This window comes from Scardinius erythrophthalmus (assembly GCF_964197995.2).
Source record: "Scardinius erythrophthalmus genome assembly, chromosome: 20".
Taxonomy (NCBI): domain Eukaryota; kingdom Metazoa; phylum Chordata; class Actinopteri; order Cypriniformes; family Leuciscidae; genus Scardinius; species Scardinius erythrophthalmus.
Genome location: NC_138240.1, coordinates 36,094,310 through 36,118,149, shown reverse-complemented (window position 1 = coordinate 36,118,149; position 23,840 = coordinate 36,094,310). Strand labels below are relative to the sequence as shown.

Sequence of the window (23,840 nt, the reverse complement as noted above, 5' to 3'; positions counted from 1 at the left end):
TTTTGCAATACCTTTTTTCTGGTTTTAAGTTGTTTTTTTACAGTAAAAAAGTGTGCCAACTTGCCCCTATTGGTTTTTGTACACTAATGTTTAACATAGTGTGAATTATTATTTTGTGAATGACCAGTTTTAAAATTGCACTGAGGCGCACACATTAAAAGGAGCGATATATATATATATATATATATATATATATATATATATATATATATATATATATATATATATATATATATAATAGAATATTGTTATATATATAAAAGAAAAGATCAAATATGTAAAAAAAATGGTATTATAAAAAATAAAATAAAAAGTATTCATTATAACAATGATATATATATATATATATATATATATATATATATATATATATATATATATATATATATATATATATATATATATATATATATACACACAACACATAGCCTAGGTGTTATAAAAAATACAAGACCAACCACAGACTTCGTTATAAAAATGTAAAAACGTTCTTTCTTTAAGTAACTTTGAATTGTTTATTAATACCAATCAAACGCAAATATATTTATAAAAAAAAAAAAGTAAGATGTGCTTTGTATTGTAACATGATTAAGGCGGGGCTATGACGACACGTAATCCACACCTTTCATCTTGGCACACGGCGATCTGTGATTGGCGCACAGAATCCTTCTTTAGTTCTGATTGGCTGTTCACGGGAGGAGGCGGGACTTAAGCGCTCAGCTGCAGCATCGCTCACAGAATGAACTAGAAGAGCGAGCGGGGCCGGAGGTGGAGGTGTTTAATACAGAGATATCACGGCTCTTAAAACACACTCTGAAGACGGCTTTCTGTGGGAAAGATTTGGAGGCTGTTTACCACCCAAGCGCAACCGTGTGAAGTGAGTATACAGGACATAATACATTAAAGCACCTTGCGCCAGTATTCAAATGAAAGAGCTGGTGAATGCAACAATGTTTCAGTCTGGTCGCGTCGCCGGAGAAACATTGTTGTAATTGGATCAATCTAGTGTTGGTGAGCAATGCAATGAACGACATCGTTGATTTTAAGAGTTGAGCTGTTATGTTGCATGAATATATGAACTCTCAGTCAGTCAGTGGCCTACATTCATGCAGCATCAGCATCACTCGACTGAAGATGAGCTCAATCAGACCGGAAGAGGAACTGATGCTCACAGTCTGGGGTTCAGTGCAGAAGAAGATATTAACATCTAATATATAAACGTGTTTATAAAAGCTGTTCTTAAAGCGGAGACTGCCTTGCACATATGATAATATGGTTATGTAATGTCATAAATATTACCCTTATATTGTAATTATTGCAAGCTCAAGTTGTAATTGCTGCCCAACCCTGTTTAACTGAATACATGACATCAGCTGCTTTATTATATCTGTATATCACTGTCATATGGACGTTACTTTCACACACTCATCTCTGCCTGACAACAGAATACTTCCTAAATTGCAGCATGAAAACAATCATTTTTTTGGAAAGCTGCTTTGAAATTATATGAATTGTGAATAGGGCTGTGAAACGATAAATCACACCCAAAATAAAAGTTTGTGTTTAGATAATATATATGTGTGTGTGTACTTAGTATAATTATTTTGTACAAATAAATACACACACATATTTGCATGTACATTTATATACTGTATATATATATATATATATATATATATATATATATATATATATATATATATATATATATATATATATATATATATATAATTTATATTATATATAAATATAATTTACCATTTACCATATATAAATATAAATACTTTATATATAAATGACACATTTATCTTCTCTTATATATATATATATATATATATATATATATATATATATATATATATATATATATATATATAGACATGCATGTGTGTGTATTTATATGTACAAAATAATTATACAAAGTAGACACATATTTTGTTACAATAATCACTTTAAGACCGGCCGCTGCTGACAGAGATGTGGATCTCATACACATCTCATTTTCTCACAACTATTTATATTCATTTAAGACTTTATTGAACTCATTTGAGACACTGCTCTTATGAGGATACTCGACAAAACGGACATTTTAGCATAACTGTGTGTGTTATTATTCATTCCAGTGCAAAAAAGAACTTGATACCGGCATGCGTCACATAAACAGGACATTCACAGTCAGTGCGGTTTCTTTTGATTTGTTGCGTTTGAATGGTTTAACAAAACTAAAGACTCATAACTATAGCAGGGAGAGTCAAAAAGTAGGTATCATTTTATAGAACACTTTTCATATTTTTAGATAATATAAATTACATTACATTTGGACATTCTCATGCTGAGAAACTGCTGATAAAAGACAAAAAATATATATAATTTTTATTATGATTTTGCATATCTTTCTTGTTTGACATGCAATAACTCGGGAAGGAAATACGGAAAAATCTTCCGATACCGATATGGTGGCCAATATATCGTGCATCTCTATTTAAAACACATGCAGATAATAAACTTTAAATGATGATTAAGAACTGCAATATCACGTGAGAATGAGTTTATAATCAAAACCAAACAGATGTTTTAGTTTTTGGCAGATTATCCGAGGCACGAGCTGTAAAGGCTCCGCCCTCTTCTTGATAGGTGGGCGGAGCAGCTGCTCATTTGCATTTAAAGATACATGCACAAAATCAGCATGTTTTTGCTTCCACTCTAAAATGGGCATTTACATTGTGTAACAAATGATCTGGGGAGGATTTTGAGCTGAAACTTCACAGACACATTCTGAGGACACCTGAGACTTATTACATCTGGTAAAAAGCGGCATAATAGGTCTCCTTTAAAAGTCCTTATACAGTAAACACACACTACTGGAAACGTCATGGAGGAGCTGGAACCTTTGTTTGCAAAACATTAAAACAAAGTAGCATGAACAACTCTTACCATGAGATGAATGATTCTGAACACCAGCTTCCATAAAGCCCTTGAAGATATGCTTTTCTCCATGAGCTTATGTAATGCAGCAGTGTGTGTGTGTGTGTGTGTGTGTGCAGGTCGGGATGTGGTGGTCCTGGCCCCTGGTGTCGGTGCTGGTGCTCTGCTCTCTGCTGTCGGTGGGGACCGTGAGAACCGCTCCCTGTCAGACCTGCCGCAAACTCACTGAGCGCTTCATCCAGGTGTGTGTGTGACTGTCATCTGACTGTAACTCACTGAGCGCTTCATCCAGGTGTGTGTGACTGTCATCTGACTGTAACTCACTGAGCGCTTCATCCAGGTGTGTGTGTGTGTGTGTGTGTGTGTGACTGTAACTCACTGAGCGCTTCATCCAGGTGTGTGTGTGACTGTCATCTGACTGTAACTCACTGAGCGCTTCATCCAGGTGTGTGTGACTGTCATCTGACTGTAACTCACTGAGCGCTTCATCCAGGTGTGTGTGTGTGTGTGTGTGTGTGTGACTGTAACTCACTGAGCGCTTCATCTAGGTGTGTGTGTGTGTGTGTGTGTGTGTGTGTGTGACTGTAACTCACTGAGCGCTTCATCCAGGTGTGTGTGTGACTGTCATCTGACTGTAACTCACTGAGCGATTCATCCAGGTGTGTGTGTGACTGTCATCTGACTGTAACTCACTGAGCGCTTCATCCAGGTGTGTGTGTGTGTGTGTGTGTGTGTGTGTGTGTGACTGTAACTCACTGAGCGCTTCATCCAGGTGTGTGTGTGACTGTCATCTGACTGTAACTCACTGAGCGCTTCATCCAGGTGTGTGTGTGTGTGTGTGTGTGTGTGTGTGTGTGACTGTAACTCACTGAACGCTTCATCCAGGTGTGTGTGTGACTGTCATCTGACTGTAACTCACTGAGCGCTTCATCCAGGTGTGTGTGTGACTGTCATCTGACTGTAACTCACTGAGCGCTTCATCCAGGTGTGTGTGTGTGTGTGTGTGTGTGTGTGTGTGACTGTAACTCACTGAGCGCTTCATCCAGGTGTGTGTGTGACTGTCATCTGACTGTAACTCACTGAGCGCTTCATCCAGGTGTGTGTGGGACTGTCATCTGACTGTAACTTACTGAGCGCTTCATCCAGGTGTGTGTGTGACTGTCATCTGACTGTAACTCACTGAGCGCTTCATCCGGGTGTGTGTGACTGTCATCTGACTGTAACTCACTGAGCGCTTCATCCAGGTGTGTGTGTGACTGTCATCTGACTGTAACTTACTGAGCGCTTCATCCAGGTGTGTGTGTGACTGTGATCTGACTGTAACTCACTGAGCGCTTCATCCAGGTGTGTGTGAGACTGTCATCTGACTGTAACTCACTGAGCGCTTCATCCGGGTGTGTGTGACTGTCATCTGACTGTAACTCACTGAGCGCTTCATCCAGGTGTGTGTGTGACTGTCATCTGACTGTAACTTACTGAGCGCTTCATCCAGGTGTGTGTGTGACTGTGATCTGACTGTAACTCACTGAGCGCTTCATCCAGGTGTGTGTGTGACTGTCATCTGACTGTAACTCACTGAGCGCTTCATCCAGGTGTGTGTGGGACTGTCATCTGACTGTAACTCACTGAGCGCTTCATCCAGGTGTGTGTGTGTGTGTGTGACTGTCATCTGACTGTAACTCACTGAGCGCTTCATCCAGGTGTGTGTGTGACTGTCATCTGACTGTAACTCACTGAGTGCTTCATCCAGGTGTGTGTGTGACTGTCATCTGACTGTAACTCACTGAGCGCTTCATCCAGGTGTGTGTGTGACTGTCATCTGACTGTAACTCACTGAGCGCTTCATCCAGGTGTGTGTGTGTGACTGTCATCTGACTGTAACTCACTGAGTGCTTCATACAGGTGTGTGTGTGACTGTCATCTGACTGTAACTCACTGAGCGCTTCATCCAGGTGTGTGTGTAACTGTCATCTGACTGTAACTCACTGAGCGCTTCATCCAGGTGTGTGTGTGTGACTGTCATCTGACTGTAACTCACTGAGTGCTTCATACAGGTGTGTGTGTGACTGTCATCTGACTGTAACTCACTGAGCGCTTCATCCAGGTGTGTGTGTGTGTGACTGTAATCTGACTGTAACTCACTGAGTGCTTCATACAGGTGTGTGTGTGACTGTCATCTGACTGTAACTCACTGAGCGCTTCATCCAGGTGTGTGTGTAACTGTCATCTGACTGTAACTCACTGAGCGCTTCATCCAGGTGTGTGTGTGACTGTCATCTGACTGTAACTCACTGAGCGCTTCATCCAGGTGTGTGTGTGTGACTGTCATCTGACTGTAACTCACTGAGCGCTTCATCCAGGTGTGTGTGTGTGACTGTCATCTGACTGTAACTCACTGAACGCTTCATCCAGGTGTGTGTGTGACTGTCATCTGACTGTAACTCACTGAGCGCTTCATCCAGGTGTGTGTGTGACTGTGTGCACACAGGTGTGTGTGTGTGTGTGCTTCATCCAGGTGTGTGTGTGACTGTCATCTGACTGTAACTCACTGAACGCTTCATCCAGGTGTGTGTGTGACTGTCATCTGACTGTAACTCACTGTGCGCTTCATCCAGGTGTGTGTGACTGTCATCTGACTGTAACTCACTGAGCGCTTCATCCAGGTGTGTGTGTGTGTGTGTGTGTGTGTGTGTGTGTGTGTGTGTGTGTGTGTGTGTGTGCTTCATCCAGGTGTGTGTGTGACTGTCATCTGACTGTAACTCACTGAGCGCTTCATCCAGGTGTGTGTGACTGTCATCTGACTGTAACTTACTGAGCGCTTCATCCAGGTGTGTGTGTGACTGTCATCTGACTGTAACTCACTGAGCGCTTCATCCAGGTGTGTGTGTGACTGTCATCTGACTGTAACTCACTGAGCGCTTCATCCAGGTGTGTGTGTGTGACTGTCATCTGACTGTAACTCACTGAGCGCTTCATCCAAATGTGTGGGACTGTCATCTGACTGTAACTCACCGAGCGCTTCATCCAGGTGTGTGTGTGTGACTGTCATCTGACTGTAACTCACTGAGTGCTTCATCCAGGTGTGTGTGTGACTGTCATCTGACTGTAACTCACTGAGCGCTTCATCCAGGTGTGTGTGTGACTGTCATCTGCTGTAACTCACTGAACGCTTCATCCTGGTGTGTGTGTGACTGTCATCTGACTGTAACTCACTGAACGCTTCATCCAGGTGTGTGTGACTGTCATCTGACTGTAACTCACTGAGCGCTTCATCCAGGTGTCTGTGTGACTGTCATCTGACTGTAACTCACTGAGCGCTTCATCCAGGTGTGTGTGTGACTGTCATCTGACTGTAACTCACTGAGCGCTTCATCCAGGTGTGTGTGTGTGACTGTCATCTGACTGTAACTCACTGAACGCCTCATCCAGGTGTGTGTGTGACTGTGATCGGACTGTAACTCACTGAACGCCTCACCCAGGTGTGTGTGTGACTGTCATCTGACTGTAACTCACTGAGCGCTTCATCCAAATGTGTGGGACTGTCATCTGACTGTAACTCACCGAGCGCTTCATCCAGGTGTGTGTGTGACTGTCATCTGACTGTAACTCACTGAGTGCTTCATCCAGGTGTGTGTGTGACTGTCATCTGACTGTAACTCACTGAGCGCTTCATCCAGGTGTGTGTGTGACTGTCATCTGCTGTAACTCACTGAACGCTTCATCCTGGTGTGTGTGTGACTGTCATCTGACTGTAACTCACTGAACGCTTCATCCAGGTGTGTGTGACTGTCATCTGACTGTAACTCACTGAGCGCTTCATCCAGGTGTCTGTGTGACTGTCATCTGACTGTAACTCACTGAGCGCTTCATCCAGGTGTGTGTGTGACTGTCATCTGACTGTAACTCACTGAGCGCTTCATCCAGGTGTGTGTGTGTGACTGTCATCTGACTGTAACTCACTGAACGCCTCATCCAGGTGTGTGTGTGACTGTCATCTGGGGCCTCATTTATAAAACTGTGCGTAGGAACCTTACTAAAAGTGTACGTACGCACAAAAGCCAAAAATGGCGTACGCAAAAAAATATTCAGACTTATAAAACCGTGCGTACGCCAGAACCTGCGCAGAATTCACTTTATAAATCCCAGTCAGCGGAAGATTGTGCGTACATGCGTCTCCACCCAAAATAACCATATATGGAGCTTACAACGCCTAGTTTTACTATGCAGATCCTCATCTACATATCATTTGCATATGATTATTCATCCACGTGATAACTTAAACGTTATCACGTGGATTATTAATCATATGCAAATGATATAAACGGTACAAGAAACATTACATTAATACAAATCAAGTAGTTGTCTATCCTTGCCTTGTTTTTGAATAGCCTACATAAATCAAATAGTGTAAAATACATTTCAGAGAAAGTCTTTTCCACTTGCCGAATTGTATTTTTAATTGATTTATATTTTTAATGAAAACAGATAGGCCTTGGGCATTATTTGCACGAAACTATTTTCTCAGACAATCTGGTATTATCATGATAAGCAATTATCTCTGTGGTTAAAACATTAAAGCACGCCACAGGAAAAGTGTTAAAAAACAATCGCATCCACAACAAATATTTCTATTGATTGAATATAAAAAAAATGTTGTAACTTTTCAGTATGATTTCATGTTTAAGTGTTTAACTCCATAATTTGAATAGCATATTTAATCTAAATGTTTATATCAGAAGTAAAACATTTAAACTTTATTTAAACTGCGTCAGTTTCACTAAACGGCCCAACGCGCTCGCTGGCGCGGACATTTAAGAAGGAATGGATATTTGCTTCAAGTGACAGGCTTGGTGAGTGAAATTATATTTGTATTATCTTTCTGTATTATGTTTAATTTTAATTCTAAATTCTAAAAGTGACCAAAAAGACATTTAACTCCAACTCACCATCGGTGTCGCCAAACTGCTCCGTCTCCAAAATGTGCGTACGCATGGGTCAGAGTTTGCGTTTAGGTGCGCATATTTTCACGTCAAGTTTTTCTTTATAAATCCCACCTTTTGCGCAGGAACTGGCGTACGCATGTTTTCAGCCCCATTTTGTGCGTACGCAAGCTTTATAAATGAGGCCCCTGATCTTGCCGCTGAAACTGCTCTCTCCGCGGAAGCTTTGCGTTTAAAGAGCTAATACAATATTTCAACTCAAATCAATATTCTGTGTCTAATTATTAATTTGTGGAAGTAGCCGTGTAAGAAGCCGTGTAAGATAATGTACATCCTGCCATGTGTGTGTGTTATCTCAGAATAAACCCCTTCAGGTGTGTGTGTGTGTGTGTGTGTGTGTGTGTGTGTGTTATCTCAGAAAAAAACCCATTCAGGGGTGTGTGTGTGTGTGTTATCTCAGAATAAATCCCCTTCAGGTGTGTGTGTGTGTGTGTGTGTGTGTGTGTGTGTGTGTGTGTGTGTGTGTGTGTGTGTGTGTGTGTGTGTGTGTGTGTGTGTGTGTGTGTGTGTGTGTGTGTGTGCATTAGAGTGCGGATCGGGCCAAATTTTTCTGTCTGAACCCGACCCGAGCCCGACAGGCATAAAGATATTTATGTCCGAGCCCGACCCGAGACCGACAGTTAAAATCCCATTTTTTTTCTCATACTAATGACACCATGTACGTTTGTTTGTGTGGAAAGCCCGCTTTTATTAAGCAACTGTAGGAAGACATTCGGAAATGTCAACAGGATGAGTGCATCAGCGCACACGGAGCAACAAGCGCACTTAACACAGGCGCGCATGCACGTCTTTCGTTGTCATGGCTACTTAACCAAATTTCCACACACAGGAAGACAGATGTTATGGTAATATTTTACATGTATTTTTTAATCACAAAAACGAATGTTTGTATCAAGTGAAAGCATCAGGCACATTGGCTACCTACATAATAAGCTGTTTTAAATTTAAAATGTTCAATGCCTTATCGCGCTGATGTGACCGAACCCAACCCGAACATAATTACTAAATATCTGTCCGAACCCGGCCCGGCCCGGCCCGTCGGGTACCAGCAGGTCCCGTCGGGCTCAGGTCGGGTATCCATCCTCTAGTGTGTGTGTGTGTGTGTTATCTCAGAATAAATCCCTTCAGGTGTGTGTGTGTGTTATCTCAGAATAAACCCCTTCATGATGAAGACCTGAGCCTGATCACCCTGTCGGGTTTATTCTGAGATAACAACCGGCTGAATGTACATTATCCCTTACTTAATGTAGTACTGACACAAAAACTCTGAAAACTTAAAATTTTTCTCACACAGTAATTTCTATTTTGGGTGAATTATAAAATATGTTGTGTATATATAAATATATATATTGCTGTTTGCAATGCTTCATGGGATTGTAGTTCTTTCTCTCACTAAAGTCATTAAGTTCACAGTGTGGTACCTTTGTGTTTTTTTGGTCAATTTTCAAATAACTTTTTATTAATCAGTTTATAGTGTTGTGAGATTGGTTTGGTTCATGGCTTTTTACGCTTTAACGAAAACTAAAAAAAAAAAAACGAAAAGAAATGAATAGAAAAAAAATAGAAATACTATTATGAACACATGCAGAAACAAGAGTCTGCAATCTAATGATGCAGCTTTTTAGTAAACATTAAAATCATCAAAATCACACATTTGCTTAATCTCACCTGTAAAATCTTTGCAAATATATTGGCCAGCCTGATTGAGCATGTGTGTAACTTTTTCTGAACCGAGTGATACGGCCCATTCACACGAAGAACATTAACCATAACTATATTTAGCTATAATAGCGTATAATATTTATTAGCTATAATGGTCTACAATAATTATCTGTATAAAGTGTATGACTGTTGTTTCAGGGCTTGGAGCGAACAGCCAATAAGAATTTTGGAGGAGGGAATACGGCTTGGGAAGAGGAGAAACTGGCCAAATATACACGCAGGTAAAGATGCTTCTCATCATGCTGTAAGAGGAACGGGTGCTTGTTTCAGAACAGAGGTTTGATGTATAAGATCAAAATGTTCGTCTCGCAGCTTTTGTCTAAAAGTGTGTTTGTGTGTGTGCAGTGAGACACGTCTGTTGGAGATCATAGAGGCAGTGTGTGACAAATCTGACTTTGAATGCAACCGGCTGCTGGAGCAGATCGAGGACCAGGTGGAGACGTGGTGGTTTCACAGGTGAGAGTGTGTGTGTGTGTTTGTGCAAAACAGGGTTAACTCACCGTCACATAAAGCCCAAACTCTCGGTTGATTAACTCAAACCTTGTTTTATTCATGGATTTCGGTTCCAGACCACTTGTCTACGTGCATGATGTATTTCTGGAGTGTGTGCGTGAAGAACGCAAGATGTTCGATTGCTCAATGAGACAAATCTAGGAGAAGTTTTCCCTGTCATTATAACGGAAGGCATTGAGTAAATCATCTGCTTGTAGCTGTGAGTTGTGGAAAGTGTCTATGAGAAAGTGTGTGTGTGTGTGTGAGGTTACAGACAGCAAGAGTCTCCAGACCTGTTCGAATGGCTGTGCATCGAGGAGCTCCGACTGTGCTGCCCGTCTGGACACTACGGGCCTGAATGTGCAGGTGAACACACACACACGTGCACACACACATGCGCACACATGTGCACACACATGTATGCACACTCACACACATGTGCACACACACACACACACACACACACACAGACACGCGCACACATGCACACACAGGCATGCACACACGCACACGCGCAAATACACACTCATTTACTCACTCACACACGTGCAAACTCACTCACATGCACGCACACATAAATAGGTGCACACACACACATGCGCACACACATGCGCACACACATGCACACACACACACATACACACACACACACACACACACACACACACACACACACACACATGCAATCAAACACACACATGCGCACACACACATGCACGCACACACACTCACACACATTGCTGATTGATTGATTAATGAAAAGTCTTAATCATAGTCATAGTCTTTTTTCACAATCACATCCTGATCTGAGAATTAGCTGAGATTGTTGCACATTTAAATGCCAAATGAAGATAAATTATTATTATTACTACTACTATAACCAAGCTAACAGAAATATGTTATAAGAATGTTTAGGTAAATATCTAATTTAGTTATAGAAACCTTATTTCTGAATGTTCAGATGGTTTAAATGCTTTAAAACGTTTTATTTCTTAATTATGAAGATGAACATTCAACTAAAATATTTCAGGAAAAAGAGTTCCATGAACGATTTATAAATAACTCTATTGTCTTCTGTAGAGCTTAAAGGTAAAACTGAATTTGTTTCATAATCGATGAATTTTACAGCATTGACCCTTATTTTCCATGTTTATCACTGTAAAGAGTCTCTGAAATAATCTGTATTGTAAGCGCTATAGAAATAAATGTGTCTTGACTCTGAAATATTGGCCCCAAGCCATGTAATGTGAGTATCTCTGCCTTACGGCAACTCAGATAATATAATATTTGCTCAAATGCACCAACCCGGTTGATCAGCTTTCCCATATTTTCCACAGAAACAGTGTCTGGGTTTATATTGACTCCTAAAGATACAGTTACGCTTCATGCTTGCCTGTGCCTGTATCGTAGTATTTGTCACGTCAAACACACAAATATCAATAGAGAAGCCTGTTCTTATACTTAATGCTCTGTGTGTGTGTGTGTGTGTGTGTGTGTGTGTGTTTGTGTGTCTGTCTGTGTGCGTTAATGTGCGTGTGTGTGTGTGTGTGTAAATGTGCATGTGTGTGTCAATGTGCATGTGACTGTATGCATGCGATCGTGTGTGTGTGTGTGTGTGCGTGCGTATGCGCATGTACGTGTGTGCGTGTGTGTGTGTGTAAATGTGCATGTGTGTGGCCGTGTGTGTGTAGAGTGCCCCTCCGGCCCTGCAGGAGTGTGTGGAGGTCTGGGCCGCTGTGAAGGTGAAGGCACGCGTCTGGGAGATGGGGAGTGTGTGTGTGACCCGGGATACTCGGGCGCTCTGTGTCAGGACTGTGCCGACGGATACTACCGGGAGAAGAGCTCCAATCACACACAGCCGCCCTGCTCAGGTGACCAGGCTCCCGAGGGGGGGGAGAAAACGCAACTCATGAATGAGGAGATTAATCGTATGATCTGTCTTTTTTGTGGTAGCTTGCCATTATTCCTGTAAGAAGTGCAAAGGTCCTCAAGAAAACAGATGTCAGGACTGTAAGCCTGGATGGATCCTTCACAGCAACAAGTGTGTGGGTGAGTTACACACTACAGCCTCAGACATCTGAGGCCTTCTGCACACTAATACCTTCCCTTTCGAACGGTCAGTCATATTGTGTTTGCAGATGCGATGGGAAACTCCTTTTTCTCTGAATACTGAAGCCATTTATAAAGTCACGCAGGGCTACAGCACAGCCTTAACAGTGCAGAGACTACTCGCACGCTATTGGCTGGTCAGTGGGAACTGCACAAACCAATGGCGGAGTGGCGTAACTGCGCAAACCAATCGGTGCACAGCCCGCCGATCTGAGCGCAGAGCCCACCAGAAGGGGCAGGGCAACTACCTATAAAGCAGCTCATTTCGCCATATTATTCAGATTTAATCTCCTTCAGCGACGATCTTCGGACCTCGCAGAATACTCAGAAAGCCTTCCTCGCAGAGCAAAACAGAACCAGCAACGAAACAGCGAGCAAGCCAGCAAACTGCAGCAGATCCAGCGTGCTCTCCACCCAGCTGATCAATGCGTGGTGAGCTCTCGCGCTGGTTCCCTGCACTCTCTGGCAAGCACCTAAAAGGCAAATTTCTATGTAAAAGAGCAGCAATGTTGATGCAAATGTCGCGCCACGGATGTGACACATGCAGAGCACCTGTGCATGACGAGGACTGGCACAGCGAGAGCATGCCTCTCTCATCTCTCCGCTCTCGGATTGCGTTCTTTTCAGAGCGTGGCTTCACCACCCATGAGCCTCGGAGAAAGAAACAGCGGGGCCAGAGGGCTGAGCAACTGGATGTGAGTGAGCTCACGCCGGCTGAGCCCCGCGTGCCTCTCTTTCTCCACAGAGAGAGATATCTCCTGTGCTTTTCACCCGTTCAGACCAGCGGCCCTCATTTGAAACGAGCGGCCTTGTCTCGTTCGGCGGATCTCCACGATGACTCCATGTCATTGGCGGCTTTGGACGCGGAGGACTGGGCGAGCTCAGTGGATGATCCCGCCCCCTTACCGTCTAAAGAACACAGCGACGCCAGAGATGGACTGGACGCTGAGCTTCTCCGCGTCCTGTCGAAAGCTGTTGAAGAGCTCGGTCTCGACTGGGCTTCTCCCGAGGAGCCCACACGCATCCGCCTGGACGAATGGTTCCTCCCAACAGGCCCCTCACCAGAGATCTGCGCTGTTCTTCCCGGAGGTTCACGAAGAACTAACAAAGCCGTGGCGCGCCCTCTTATTCATCCCGCCTACGCACTTACACTTCTGCCACTCTCTCGACCATCGACGGCGCAGTAGAAAAGGGATATAAGACGCTGCCCCCCCTAGAGGAAGCCGTGGCTGCGCACCTTTGCCCACCTACTGCTATTGGATGGAAATCCAAGGTGGCTCACCCATCCAAACCCTGCAGGGCTTACTCGTCCTCTGGCCAGACGGGATCCCAGACCCAGCCGCATTTCGTGATTCCTCCAAATGCCTGTTAATTTCCGGCTGTTGGAGCAGATGTTGCAACTGCAAGCTGTGGGCCCGTTCAAGTTCATGGCCCATTCAAGTTCATGCCCCTTTGCAATTGACCACTGTTATAGCGAACAAAATAAAAAACAAAAATACTCTGCAAAAGAGCACTTGTCCTATTCCACACCACACGGGTGTCGGTACCCTGTGCAAGTGCAGCGCATCGTCTCCCGAAATTATCCAACCCATAGCCAGCCAGGTCAAGGCATGGAAAGCCGTCCCTGGCGTGTCACATTGGGTTCTGAACACAATAGAACAAGGTTACTCACTCTAATTCGCTCGCAATCCACCCTGCTCACGGGCATCGAAGCAATGAGCTTATTAGCAAAAGGGGCTGTGGAAACGGCTCCTCCACCCAACAGCGAGTCATTGACCCTATACAGTCACTACTTCCTACTCGGACATCTTAACATGGCCTTTATGAAATGGCCATTCAAGATGCTAACCCTGAAACAAATCCTCGCTTTAGTACACCTGGGGGATTGGTTTTCTCTATGAACCTGAAAGATGCATTCTTTCATATCCGAATAGCCTCCTATAACAGACTGTTTTTGAGATTCCTGTTCGAAGGAGTGGCCAACCAGTATACAGTCCTACCATTCGGACTGTCCCTGACCCCACGCACTTTTACATATGATTGACCCAGCCGCCTCCTTTACGCTTTTCCCCCAGTCGCGCTCCTCCCTTAGGTCATCTTAAGAAGGATCAGGGAAGGCAGACACGTAGTCCTTCTAGTGGCGCCTCTCTGGCGAACCCAACCTTGGTTCCACGAGTTGATTCAGCTGCTCAAAGCAGCCCCATAGCCGATACCCCTGAGGGAAGACCTCCTTTCCCAGGGAACAGGACTATTTGGCACCCCCGTACCAAACTATGGTACCCTCCATGTGTGGCCCCTCGACGGTAGCTTACAGACGGCCCAGCGAGTGTCCTAAGCACCATTTGTGAGGCTAGAGCTCCGTCCATGAGATGCCTCTACGCCCTTAAGTGGTCTGTGTTCTCTGGCTGGTGCTCAGGCCTGAACCAGGACCCTGGACTATGTGAAGTACCACTGGTATTTCAATTTCTTCAAGAGCTACTGGATGCGGGCCATACCCCATCCACGCTCAAAGTCTACCGGTCGGCCATTGCAGCTTTCCATGCCCCAGTGGCCGGCCCGTCGTTAGGGAAAAGCGACGTGATTGTTCGCTTCCTGAGGGGAGCAAGGAAACCTATCAACGGGCCTCAGGGCCCTCAAAGGGGAGCCACTACAGTCGGCCGAATTGAAGCCACTCTTGCTCAAGACTGCATTACTGCTAGCCTTAGCATTGGTCAAGTGAGTAGGGAACCTCCAAGTGAGGGCTTCCTGCCTTTAGTTTGGACCAGGCGGCTCTTAAGTCGTCCTCAAGCCAAGGCATGGCTATGTGCCCAAAGTGCTTTCAACTCCGTTCAAGAAGCGAACGGAGAAGAACGAAAAACAATATATTTATTAGGGCTGTTTTCGACTAAGGATTTTCATAGTCGAATCTGATTCGTTAGATTTTGCCGTAGTCGACTGATAGTCGGACCTTTTTTTTTTTCTTTTTTTTTAGATAGCAGCTAGATTTTTTCCATTTCAAACAAAAGAGCTAAAAAACACATATATATCACACATACAGTATATCATAACATTTCATAAACATGAGGAGCAATATGAGAGAGAAATTTGGTGATGGTTGTTTAGGTACATTAAACTAGAGCCCTGCGCGGGACTGTTTTCTTCATCCCGCTCCCGCCCGCGCCCGCCGAATTTCTGACCATTACCGCCCGCTCCCGCAACGTATGTGTTTCACTCCCGCCCGCTCCCGCAATATGTATGTCCACTCCCGCCCGCACCCGCAAAACTCTAAGAATTTATTCCCGCACAATAATAGAGATGCATTGATTTTGTGTCTTCTCCCGTCCCGCAGGAAAAAACACACATTTGTATTGCTATTATTAAAGAGATTCATGGGGTTGTTTGTTTCGTTTCCCTGGCCGGCATAGCCTACTGGACACATACTCACAGGACAATGGAGGAAATCGAGTGTGCTGTTTTTGGATGGTTTTGTTTTCGTTTTTGCTGTTTTTTATTCAGGATACTCTGTCTTGCGCGTGCAATGATGACGCAGTGAATAGTGATGTTTCTCTCTGAACAATCAGCAGTCTGCCGTGTTTTCACGTCACATTTTAGTATCGCCTAAGCTCACTCAGAACCCCGCCGGAGGGGGTACGAAAAAAAGTACCTGGAAGCAGATACAGTTACAACTTTTACACAGTGGAAAACCAAACAAAGGCGAGTCGAGCCGAGCCGAGCTGGTACTGTGTAGTGGAAATCATGTTGCAACTTGCAAGGCTACCTCCCGAATCCCGATCCCGCAGTGTTTTTTTTAGCCGCCCATTCCCGCCCGCAGCAAAGTTCAAACCGCCCGCTCCCGCGAGATTTGCGTTGGGTACCGCGGGACCCGGCGGGACTCAATCCCAATGCAGCCCTCTACATTAAACCACGTAAAGCTTTTTCACGCCCATGAGAACCGCGTGGAGTCAACTCGCACATGAGAACCGCGTGGAGTCAACTCACAGCCGCTCCGCTGCCCTGCTGAAAATGTGAAGCAGAAACGCTTAATATCAGTTAACGTCCATAATAATTGGACTCTGGGTTAGATTTTTTGACCATTTTCAGTGGTTATGAGGAGCAATATGAGAGGGAAATTTGGTAATCGTTGTTTAGGTACATTAAACAATGTAAAGCTTTTTAACGCACATGAGAACCGTGTGGAGTCAGCTTTTTAACGCACATGAGAACCGTGTGGAGTCAACTCACAGCCGCTCCGCAGCCCTGCTGAAAATGTGAAGCAGAAACGCTTAATATCAGATAACGTCCACAATAATTGGACTCTGGGTTCGATTTTTTTTACCATTTTAAGTGGTTATGAGGAGCAACATGAGAGGGGAATTTGGTAATCATTGTTTAGGTACATTAAACCACGTAAAGCTTTTTAACGCACATGAGAACCGTGTGGAGTCAGCTTTTTAACGCACATGAGAACCGTGTGGAGTCAACTCACAGCCGCTCCGCAGCCCTGCTGAAAATGTGAAGCAGGTTTTTGAATACAGTTTTATTTATTTACATTAGTAAGCTACAGGACATCGTCTTTCAAAACATGACCTGCGCGAAAGCGAAAAAAATAAAATAAATGGTACCCAGCCCTTCTGAAAATGCGAATGCGTCTCTGTCCCCAGCACATTTCAAACCAAACTGACGCCCATGTATATTCGACTAAGAGGTTCGTAGTCGAATCAGACCTCTCCGAATCGAATCGTCGAATCCTCGACTATTAGAAGTCAGCCCTAATATTTATACAAAGTTAAAATAAATACAAAAGTTTCTGACAGCACTATTATCTACATGACTCAAACATTAATATAAATGAAAGCTATTTCCTTCAAGCAAATATGTTTCATTATATTAGATATTATAAAATATTTTTTGTCAGTATTGCATATTACACACAACTAACATGAAGGTGATTATTAGTAAATAATGATCTTATCATTTTCAGTTGAACAAGATGTTTCCATATAAGCTGCATTCTTTCTACTGTCACCAGTTTCAGTCCCAGCTCTTTATCCCTGTGTGTGTGTGTGTGTGTGTGTGTGTGTGTGTGTGTGTGTTTCTGCAGATGTGGATGAGTGCGGCACTGAGTTGGCTCGCTGTCCTTCGAACACGTATTGCTTCAACACCGACGGCTCTTATGAATGCAGAGGTCAGTCTCACACTAACACTCAGTGACGCAGGGGTGTGTTTGCGTGTGCACTGATGAGTGTGTGTGTGTGTAGGTTGTGATCAGGCATGTGTGGGCTGCATGGGGAGCGGACCGGCTCGCTGTAAGAAATGCTCTCGAGGCTTCAGAATCACTGGGGCAAAGTGCCTAGGTAAGACTTTGACCAAGCGTATTTAGATTCAGTGCTCCTGTTGACATGATGTTTGATCAGATGATGAAAATCTCTCGTCAGACATCGATGAGTGTGCGGAGAGAGCCATCGCCTGCCCTGGACTCAATGAAGCGTGTGTTAATGAGGAGGGCTCGTTCCGCTGCGAGTGTGCCGAGGGATTCATCCGACGGGAAAGCATTTGTGTGGAGAATCTGCCACCTAGTGAGTGCAACACACACTCAATCCCAGTGTCCTAAGGCTATTCAGTCCTTTACAGAAGTGAAAACCGCATTTACAAACATTTTACAGTGTGTGTCAGGAACTAAGCATTAAAGGAATAGTTCACCCAAAAAGTTGTGGGGCGCCATTGTCTTCCATTGTATGGAAAAAAATACTATGCAAGTAAATGGTGACCCACAACTTTTTGCTTACGAATGTTCAGGGCTGTGCAACGATTAATCGCATCCAAAATATAATTTTGTGTTTACATAATATATGTGTGTGTACTGTGTATAATTATTTTGTATATATAAATACACACATGCATGTATATATTTAAGAATTTGTATATATTTATAAGTAAAATATTTATATGTAATTATAATATAAATTATATATATATACAGTATATACATGCAAATATTTCTTAAAGATGTACAGTACATGCACCAAAATATTGCGACCCGCACCATAATAACTAAACTATAAACTTGATTGCTTTATGAGAACAACATTTCCATCACAAGAGTCGTTGTGCAGTTTAGTTGGTGTAAACCTCGACAGGAACATTCTAGTAAACATAGTCGATTATAAGTGAATGTAAACAGTTGAGAAAGTAAATGCATGTGTCAGTATCAGTATATTGGATCATTGCATTCACTCTTAAAGTGACAGCGGCCTAATATTCCTGCTAATATTCCTGCTAATATTCCTGCTAATATTCCTGCTGTCTGTTTTTAAAGTTAATCAAACAACAAAGGACTGAGAAAAATCACTCACTGCTCTTGGATGAATAACTTTTAAACTTTAATAAGGATTAATTAATAAGGATGTTTAATTTATAATTTACTTTCTCAAGCCAACTTAAAGTTTGTCTCAACGAACTTTTGCATCTAGTTTTACATTTGCTTTCTTTATTAAATTTCTGTACCTGAAAACTACTGCCTGAAAAACCTGAAAAGCACTGTTTATTTAATTTGTATCTTTGTTATATTGTATTTATTTGTGCTTTTGCTTTTTCTTGTGATTTGATATTTGTTTGATATTTGTTCTTATTTTATTACTGAAGGATTACTTGTTTTTAATAATGTTTATGTTTATATTAGGCTAGTGGTTTTAGATGTGGTCTTAAAATTGGAATATAGAATTGTGAATTTTCACTGTTATCTAAAAATTTTCTGTCATTATTGCCTGATTTTGCAAAAACAGTTTAATGGCCGGTAAATAATATTTATGGCCGGTAACTTTTCTAAAATGGTTGGTCAGTGCGGCAAAAAGTGAGTTTTAGGCCCTGATTACAAGGAAGCACAATCCTAGTTTTGCCTGTTATACACTGCAAAACATGCTTTTCTCACTTAGTATTTTTGTCTTGTTTCCAGTCCTAATATCTAAAAATCAAGAAGCATTTACTTGATAAGTAAAATGACATAGGAAATTATTTCTTGTTTTCTGATAAATAAATAAATAAGAGCTTAAAACAAGCAAAATGATCTGCCAACGGGGAAAGAAAAATAATCTTGGTTTACATTTATATTAATAAGTTTTTGTATTAAAGGGACAATAAGTAACTTTTTAGGTATTTTATTATCTAAAATCAATATTTTTATTCATAAATATGTCCTCAATGGTGTCCAAATACCTCTGCCAATGATCTGACTTATCCTCGTAAACGAAGAATTTATTATCTTTATATACATGGGACGGGTAGGTCCACGGAGGCTTCCATGTAGTTCCGCCATCTTGAAAAACTATAATAGCAGAGAGGGACAAAAAGTACTAGGCCAACGCGTTTCCACAACGCGTTTTCGTTCAGAGCCCCCGTCAAGTGACTGAAGCAGAAACGGAGCAGAGCAGTGAGAGGCGCTTTTGTCACTGCCCCGGCAAGTTTAAAAGGCTGCACTGCACGATTAAGTCAAAGGATAACGAGTCCTCTTAGTCGAAAAACTCCACAATAAGACCGTAAAGGGAAACGTGATCGGAGATTACAAAAACAAAGGGTTATTAGCTATAATGTCGGGATAGCTAATGCAGGAGAAAGCTTTCAAAAGAGACGCTGAAGTTGCCTGCTTTCTTCTCGACAGGTAAGTCAATGTTAAGGTCTTAATTACAGGCTTTTTGTTTCTTTATTAGCCTATATAGACCAGCGTTTCCCAGCGGGAAACTGTGTAAAAAAAAACAAATCTTTACCATCAATCTCGGATCGTCGGAAGTCTCTAATAACAACAAATAATGCGCACAAATTTATAATACAAATGCAAATCATAAGTTTTTGGCGTTGAATTGCGGAGGTTGCGCTTGCATGTGATTTTATTCCCGTGCCTCATTCCCAGTGCGTCCACATAAAGCTGCCTATTTTTCATTGATGCGCTTACAGTCAAATACACACGAATTGTCACAACGTCCGTCTTGCCGCGTATTCACATAAACACATCGGTTGTGCTGCTGTCAACGCAACGCGTGCGATTAATATTTTTCAGTTTAACACGTTAAAAATATTTAACGCAATTAAAGCAGCATTTTTTTCTGTCATCCTTTGGCTAGCGTTACATTATATAATCACGTTCTTCATGCCATGCAAGCGAGAAAATACAAAAGAGAATGCGCTGTCCTGTGATGCTGACACGACGCGCGCCAGACTCGACTTCTCTTTCGAGCTTTCGCTTTGAGTATCCTCATGAGAGCAGTCTTAAATTAGTTAAATAAAGTCTTAAATGAACGTTAAGAGTTGTGAGAAAATGGGACGCGTGTGGGATCCACGTGACAGTGCAGCAGTGACATCAGAATCAAATAACACTTCATTCATAAAAAGATGCCATTAAACAATTATTTGAAATATACTGTCTTTATGATGTTTCTACATTAATTTGGAGATTTACTGTGAAATTATTAGGCTACATAAAATATAGTAAAAACAAGCTATCTTGTGCAATTATAACAAAATTATATATTATATAAAATTAAAAATGTTTAATTCATTCATTCATTTGTAACATGCATGAACGAAGGAAAAAAAGGAACAGGAAGAAGAAAATCTTATGGTACTGGTAGCCTACCTGTCATTTATTTGTGCACATCAAAAATAATAATAAAAAACAAAACCAGCACATTTCAAAGTATAGTATCAAAGTAGTATCGTGACAACACTAGTGTGGGGTGCCACACATTTTTTTTAAATTTCAAAGGGTGCCTTGACTGAAAAAAGTTTGGGAAACACTGATATAGACAGTAGAACATAGTTAAAAGTTAAACAGGCTCTTTGATGAATAGCAGCTATTGAGTAAAGTAGAGAAGGTCCTATAAACAAGGTTGCAAGTTTTGTTTGTTCAAAACTGTAACATTCGTTTGTTCGTTGTGTCAAGTTGTAGTTTGTTTGAAATAACAAACCAGTTCACCAGAAGGAAAACTCGACGAGGTGCTATTAGAAGACATCCTGTCAAAGCTTTTTGGTACATATCGCTTACCGTAGATGCAACGCGCATTTGAAAACGCGAGGCGCTGGAGAGCAAAATTAGTTTGATTGCAAAATACAAATTCACCACTAGATGGGAGTAATTCTTACTTACTGCCCCTTTAAGTCTTTCCCTATTGGCAGATACTTTAGCTTATTTTAAGCAAAAACTCAATTTAGTGTTTTTTTCTTTTTTTTTTTTTTTTTTTTTTTTTACAATATATAATTTCTTATGTCATTTTACTTATCTAGTAAATATTTCTTGATTGTAAAGGTCCCGTTGCATGCGATTCCATGTTTCAAACTTTAGTTAGTGTGTAATGTTGCTGTTAGAGCATAAATAATATCTGTAAAATTATAAAGCTCAAAGTTCAATGCCAAGCGAGATATTTTATTTAACAGAAGTTGACTACAAAAAACGGCTCGATTGGACTACACCCCTCTACATCCTGCATTAGTGACATCACCAGAACCGTTTCTTGACTAACCTCCGCCCACAGGAATGCTCCCTCAACTCTACTGGCTACTTGCGCACTTCTTATAACTTAGCCTACTGTGTTTACTCAGCTCTTACGGTGATTTTCTGAAGTATTTAAACTGACGCTTCATCTTTTGTGTGATGTACAATAAACTTTATTAAACTCATCAGTACATGTTTGATCATCATTCAGACAGCAGACTTGTAGGTTATTAATAAATAATGGATACATAGCCTACAAGCAGATGACAAATACGTTATAATAACCGTAATTAAACTACTAAACCATACCTGTTTCATCTCTATACAGCACTCTGACTCTGTAGGCATTATTGTCCGACTCGAAATGAACGCCGTTACTGAGAGTTTCTGATATTATCATCATTCCGTGAGATGAATTGTCCTGAGAGACTGAGCACGAGCTCATGAAGCTCCGCCCCCTGTGTCGTCCAGCAGCACCTCATTTGCATTTAAAGGGGACACACTGAAACGGCTCGTTTTTCTGAGCCCCCAAAAATGTCAATTTAAACATGCTGTAAAAAATGATGTGTTGGGTATTTTGAGCTCAAACTTCACATACACTCTGGGGACATCAGAGACTTATTTTACATCTTGTGAAAAGGGGCATAGAACGGGACCTTTAAGAATTTTTAGATATTTGGATTGGAAACCAGACAAAAATACTAAGTAAGAAAAGCATTTGTTGCAGTGTATAAAGGATGACTTGTGTGTATAGTGTTTTCCACTGTTTTAGAAGAGTGTGATCTGAACAGAAACACACACTCTATAACCTGCTCTGTGTGTGTGTGTGTCTCAGCGGGTCCAGAGAAGGGCTTGTTTGATGACATGACGGATGACGAGGTGCTGGTCCTCCAGCAGATGTTCTTCGGCGTGGTGATCTGTGCGCTCGCCACTCTCGCCGCTAAAGGAGACATGGTGTTCACCGCCATCTTCATCGGTGGCGTGGCAGCGATGGCGGGATACTGGCTCTCGGAGAAGGGGGACCGCGTGCTCGACGGCATCCTGAAGGGCCGCTGATGATCGAGGGACTCCACAGGGAACGTGAAGCTCCGGGTTCAGTCGTGGCTCGAGGAACGCATGTCAGTCAGGGACGTTTAGGACGTGCTTCTGGGTAATAATGATGACGACGCTGCTGCTGAAAAGCTCTTTTACAACACTGTGTTTCAACAGTTCAGCTGCTGCTGTGTTTACGAGACAGCGGAGGGATAGGGAGACGTGTGCGACCCCTTCAGGGAGAAGCACTGTACATATGTTGGCATGGACGTATTGGCACTCTCGCAACATTAAAGGAATAGTTCAGGCTATAATAAACATTTCCTGATTATTTACTCACCCCAAGGCCATCCGAGATGTGCTGAGCCTTTCCTCAGCCAAAGAGAAATGAAGGTTTTGGAGGAAAACGATCTAATGTGAGTGAATGGTGCTCAACGTCGGCCATTAAGCTTCAAAGCGTGACCCCAGGGTCTTACTCTAACAAAACCATCAGTCATTTACAGAAAAATAAATAAAATATTTATATATATTTTTTGACTACAAATGTTCGCCTTTGGTCCAGCTCTGCGAAAGCGCGTCCACGAGTCGGTGGAGTTCATGACCTTTTCATGACTTTTTTGGGAGGAAAGTCACACGAGAAAAAAAGCAGTTTGTTTGCATTTGTTTCAGTTTATTGCCGTAAATGGCCTGTTCATGTGTGCAACCTGGATGTAAACTCCTCTTGTAAACAAGGCGTGGTTCTGGCCATCTGTGTCATGTGTAGGGTTGGGAATTTAAAATACCTGAGGTCAGGAATCGGATACTTGTTATACTAAAATTTCTATTCGTCTTATCGATTCCTTTGTGAGAGTTTCAATATGACTTTAAACCATTCAAACGTGAGACGACTAGCACACTGTTCTCTGTGCTGTACACACATCCAAAGCGCGCTCATAGAAAAAGTGTTTTTAATATGACTTTAAACCGTGTGTGTGTCAGTATATTGGATCAGTGCAGCTCTTAAAGTGACAGCACTAATATTCCTGCTCTATAATAACACTAATATTCCTGCTGCCGTCTCTATAATAACACCAATCTAACAACAAAACACAGAGAAAATT

The 23,840-nt window shown here is 42.2% G+C and overlaps 1 protein-coding gene across 1 annotated transcript; it reads left to right on the top strand.

The window, feature by feature from the left end:
• Positions 1–698: 698 nt before the first annotated feature.
• creld1b (cysteine-rich with EGF-like domains 1b) lies at positions 699–23,241 on the top strand. The gene is made up of 11 exons (XM_081348124.1): positions 699–877; positions 3,045–3,167; positions 9,786–9,868; positions 9,993–10,103; positions 10,414–10,505; positions 11,831–12,010; positions 12,093–12,188; positions 17,329–17,412; positions 17,486–17,581; positions 17,663–17,803; positions 22,544–23,241. The coding sequence occupies exons 2-11, from the start codon at positions 3,051–3,053 to the stop codon at positions 22,762–22,764; spliced, it is 1,221 nt and encodes a 406-aa protein (XP_081204250.1). The 5' UTR covers positions 699–877; positions 3,045–3,050; the 3' UTR covers positions 22,765–23,241.
• The last annotated feature ends 599 nt before the right edge of the window (positions 23,242–23,840 follow it).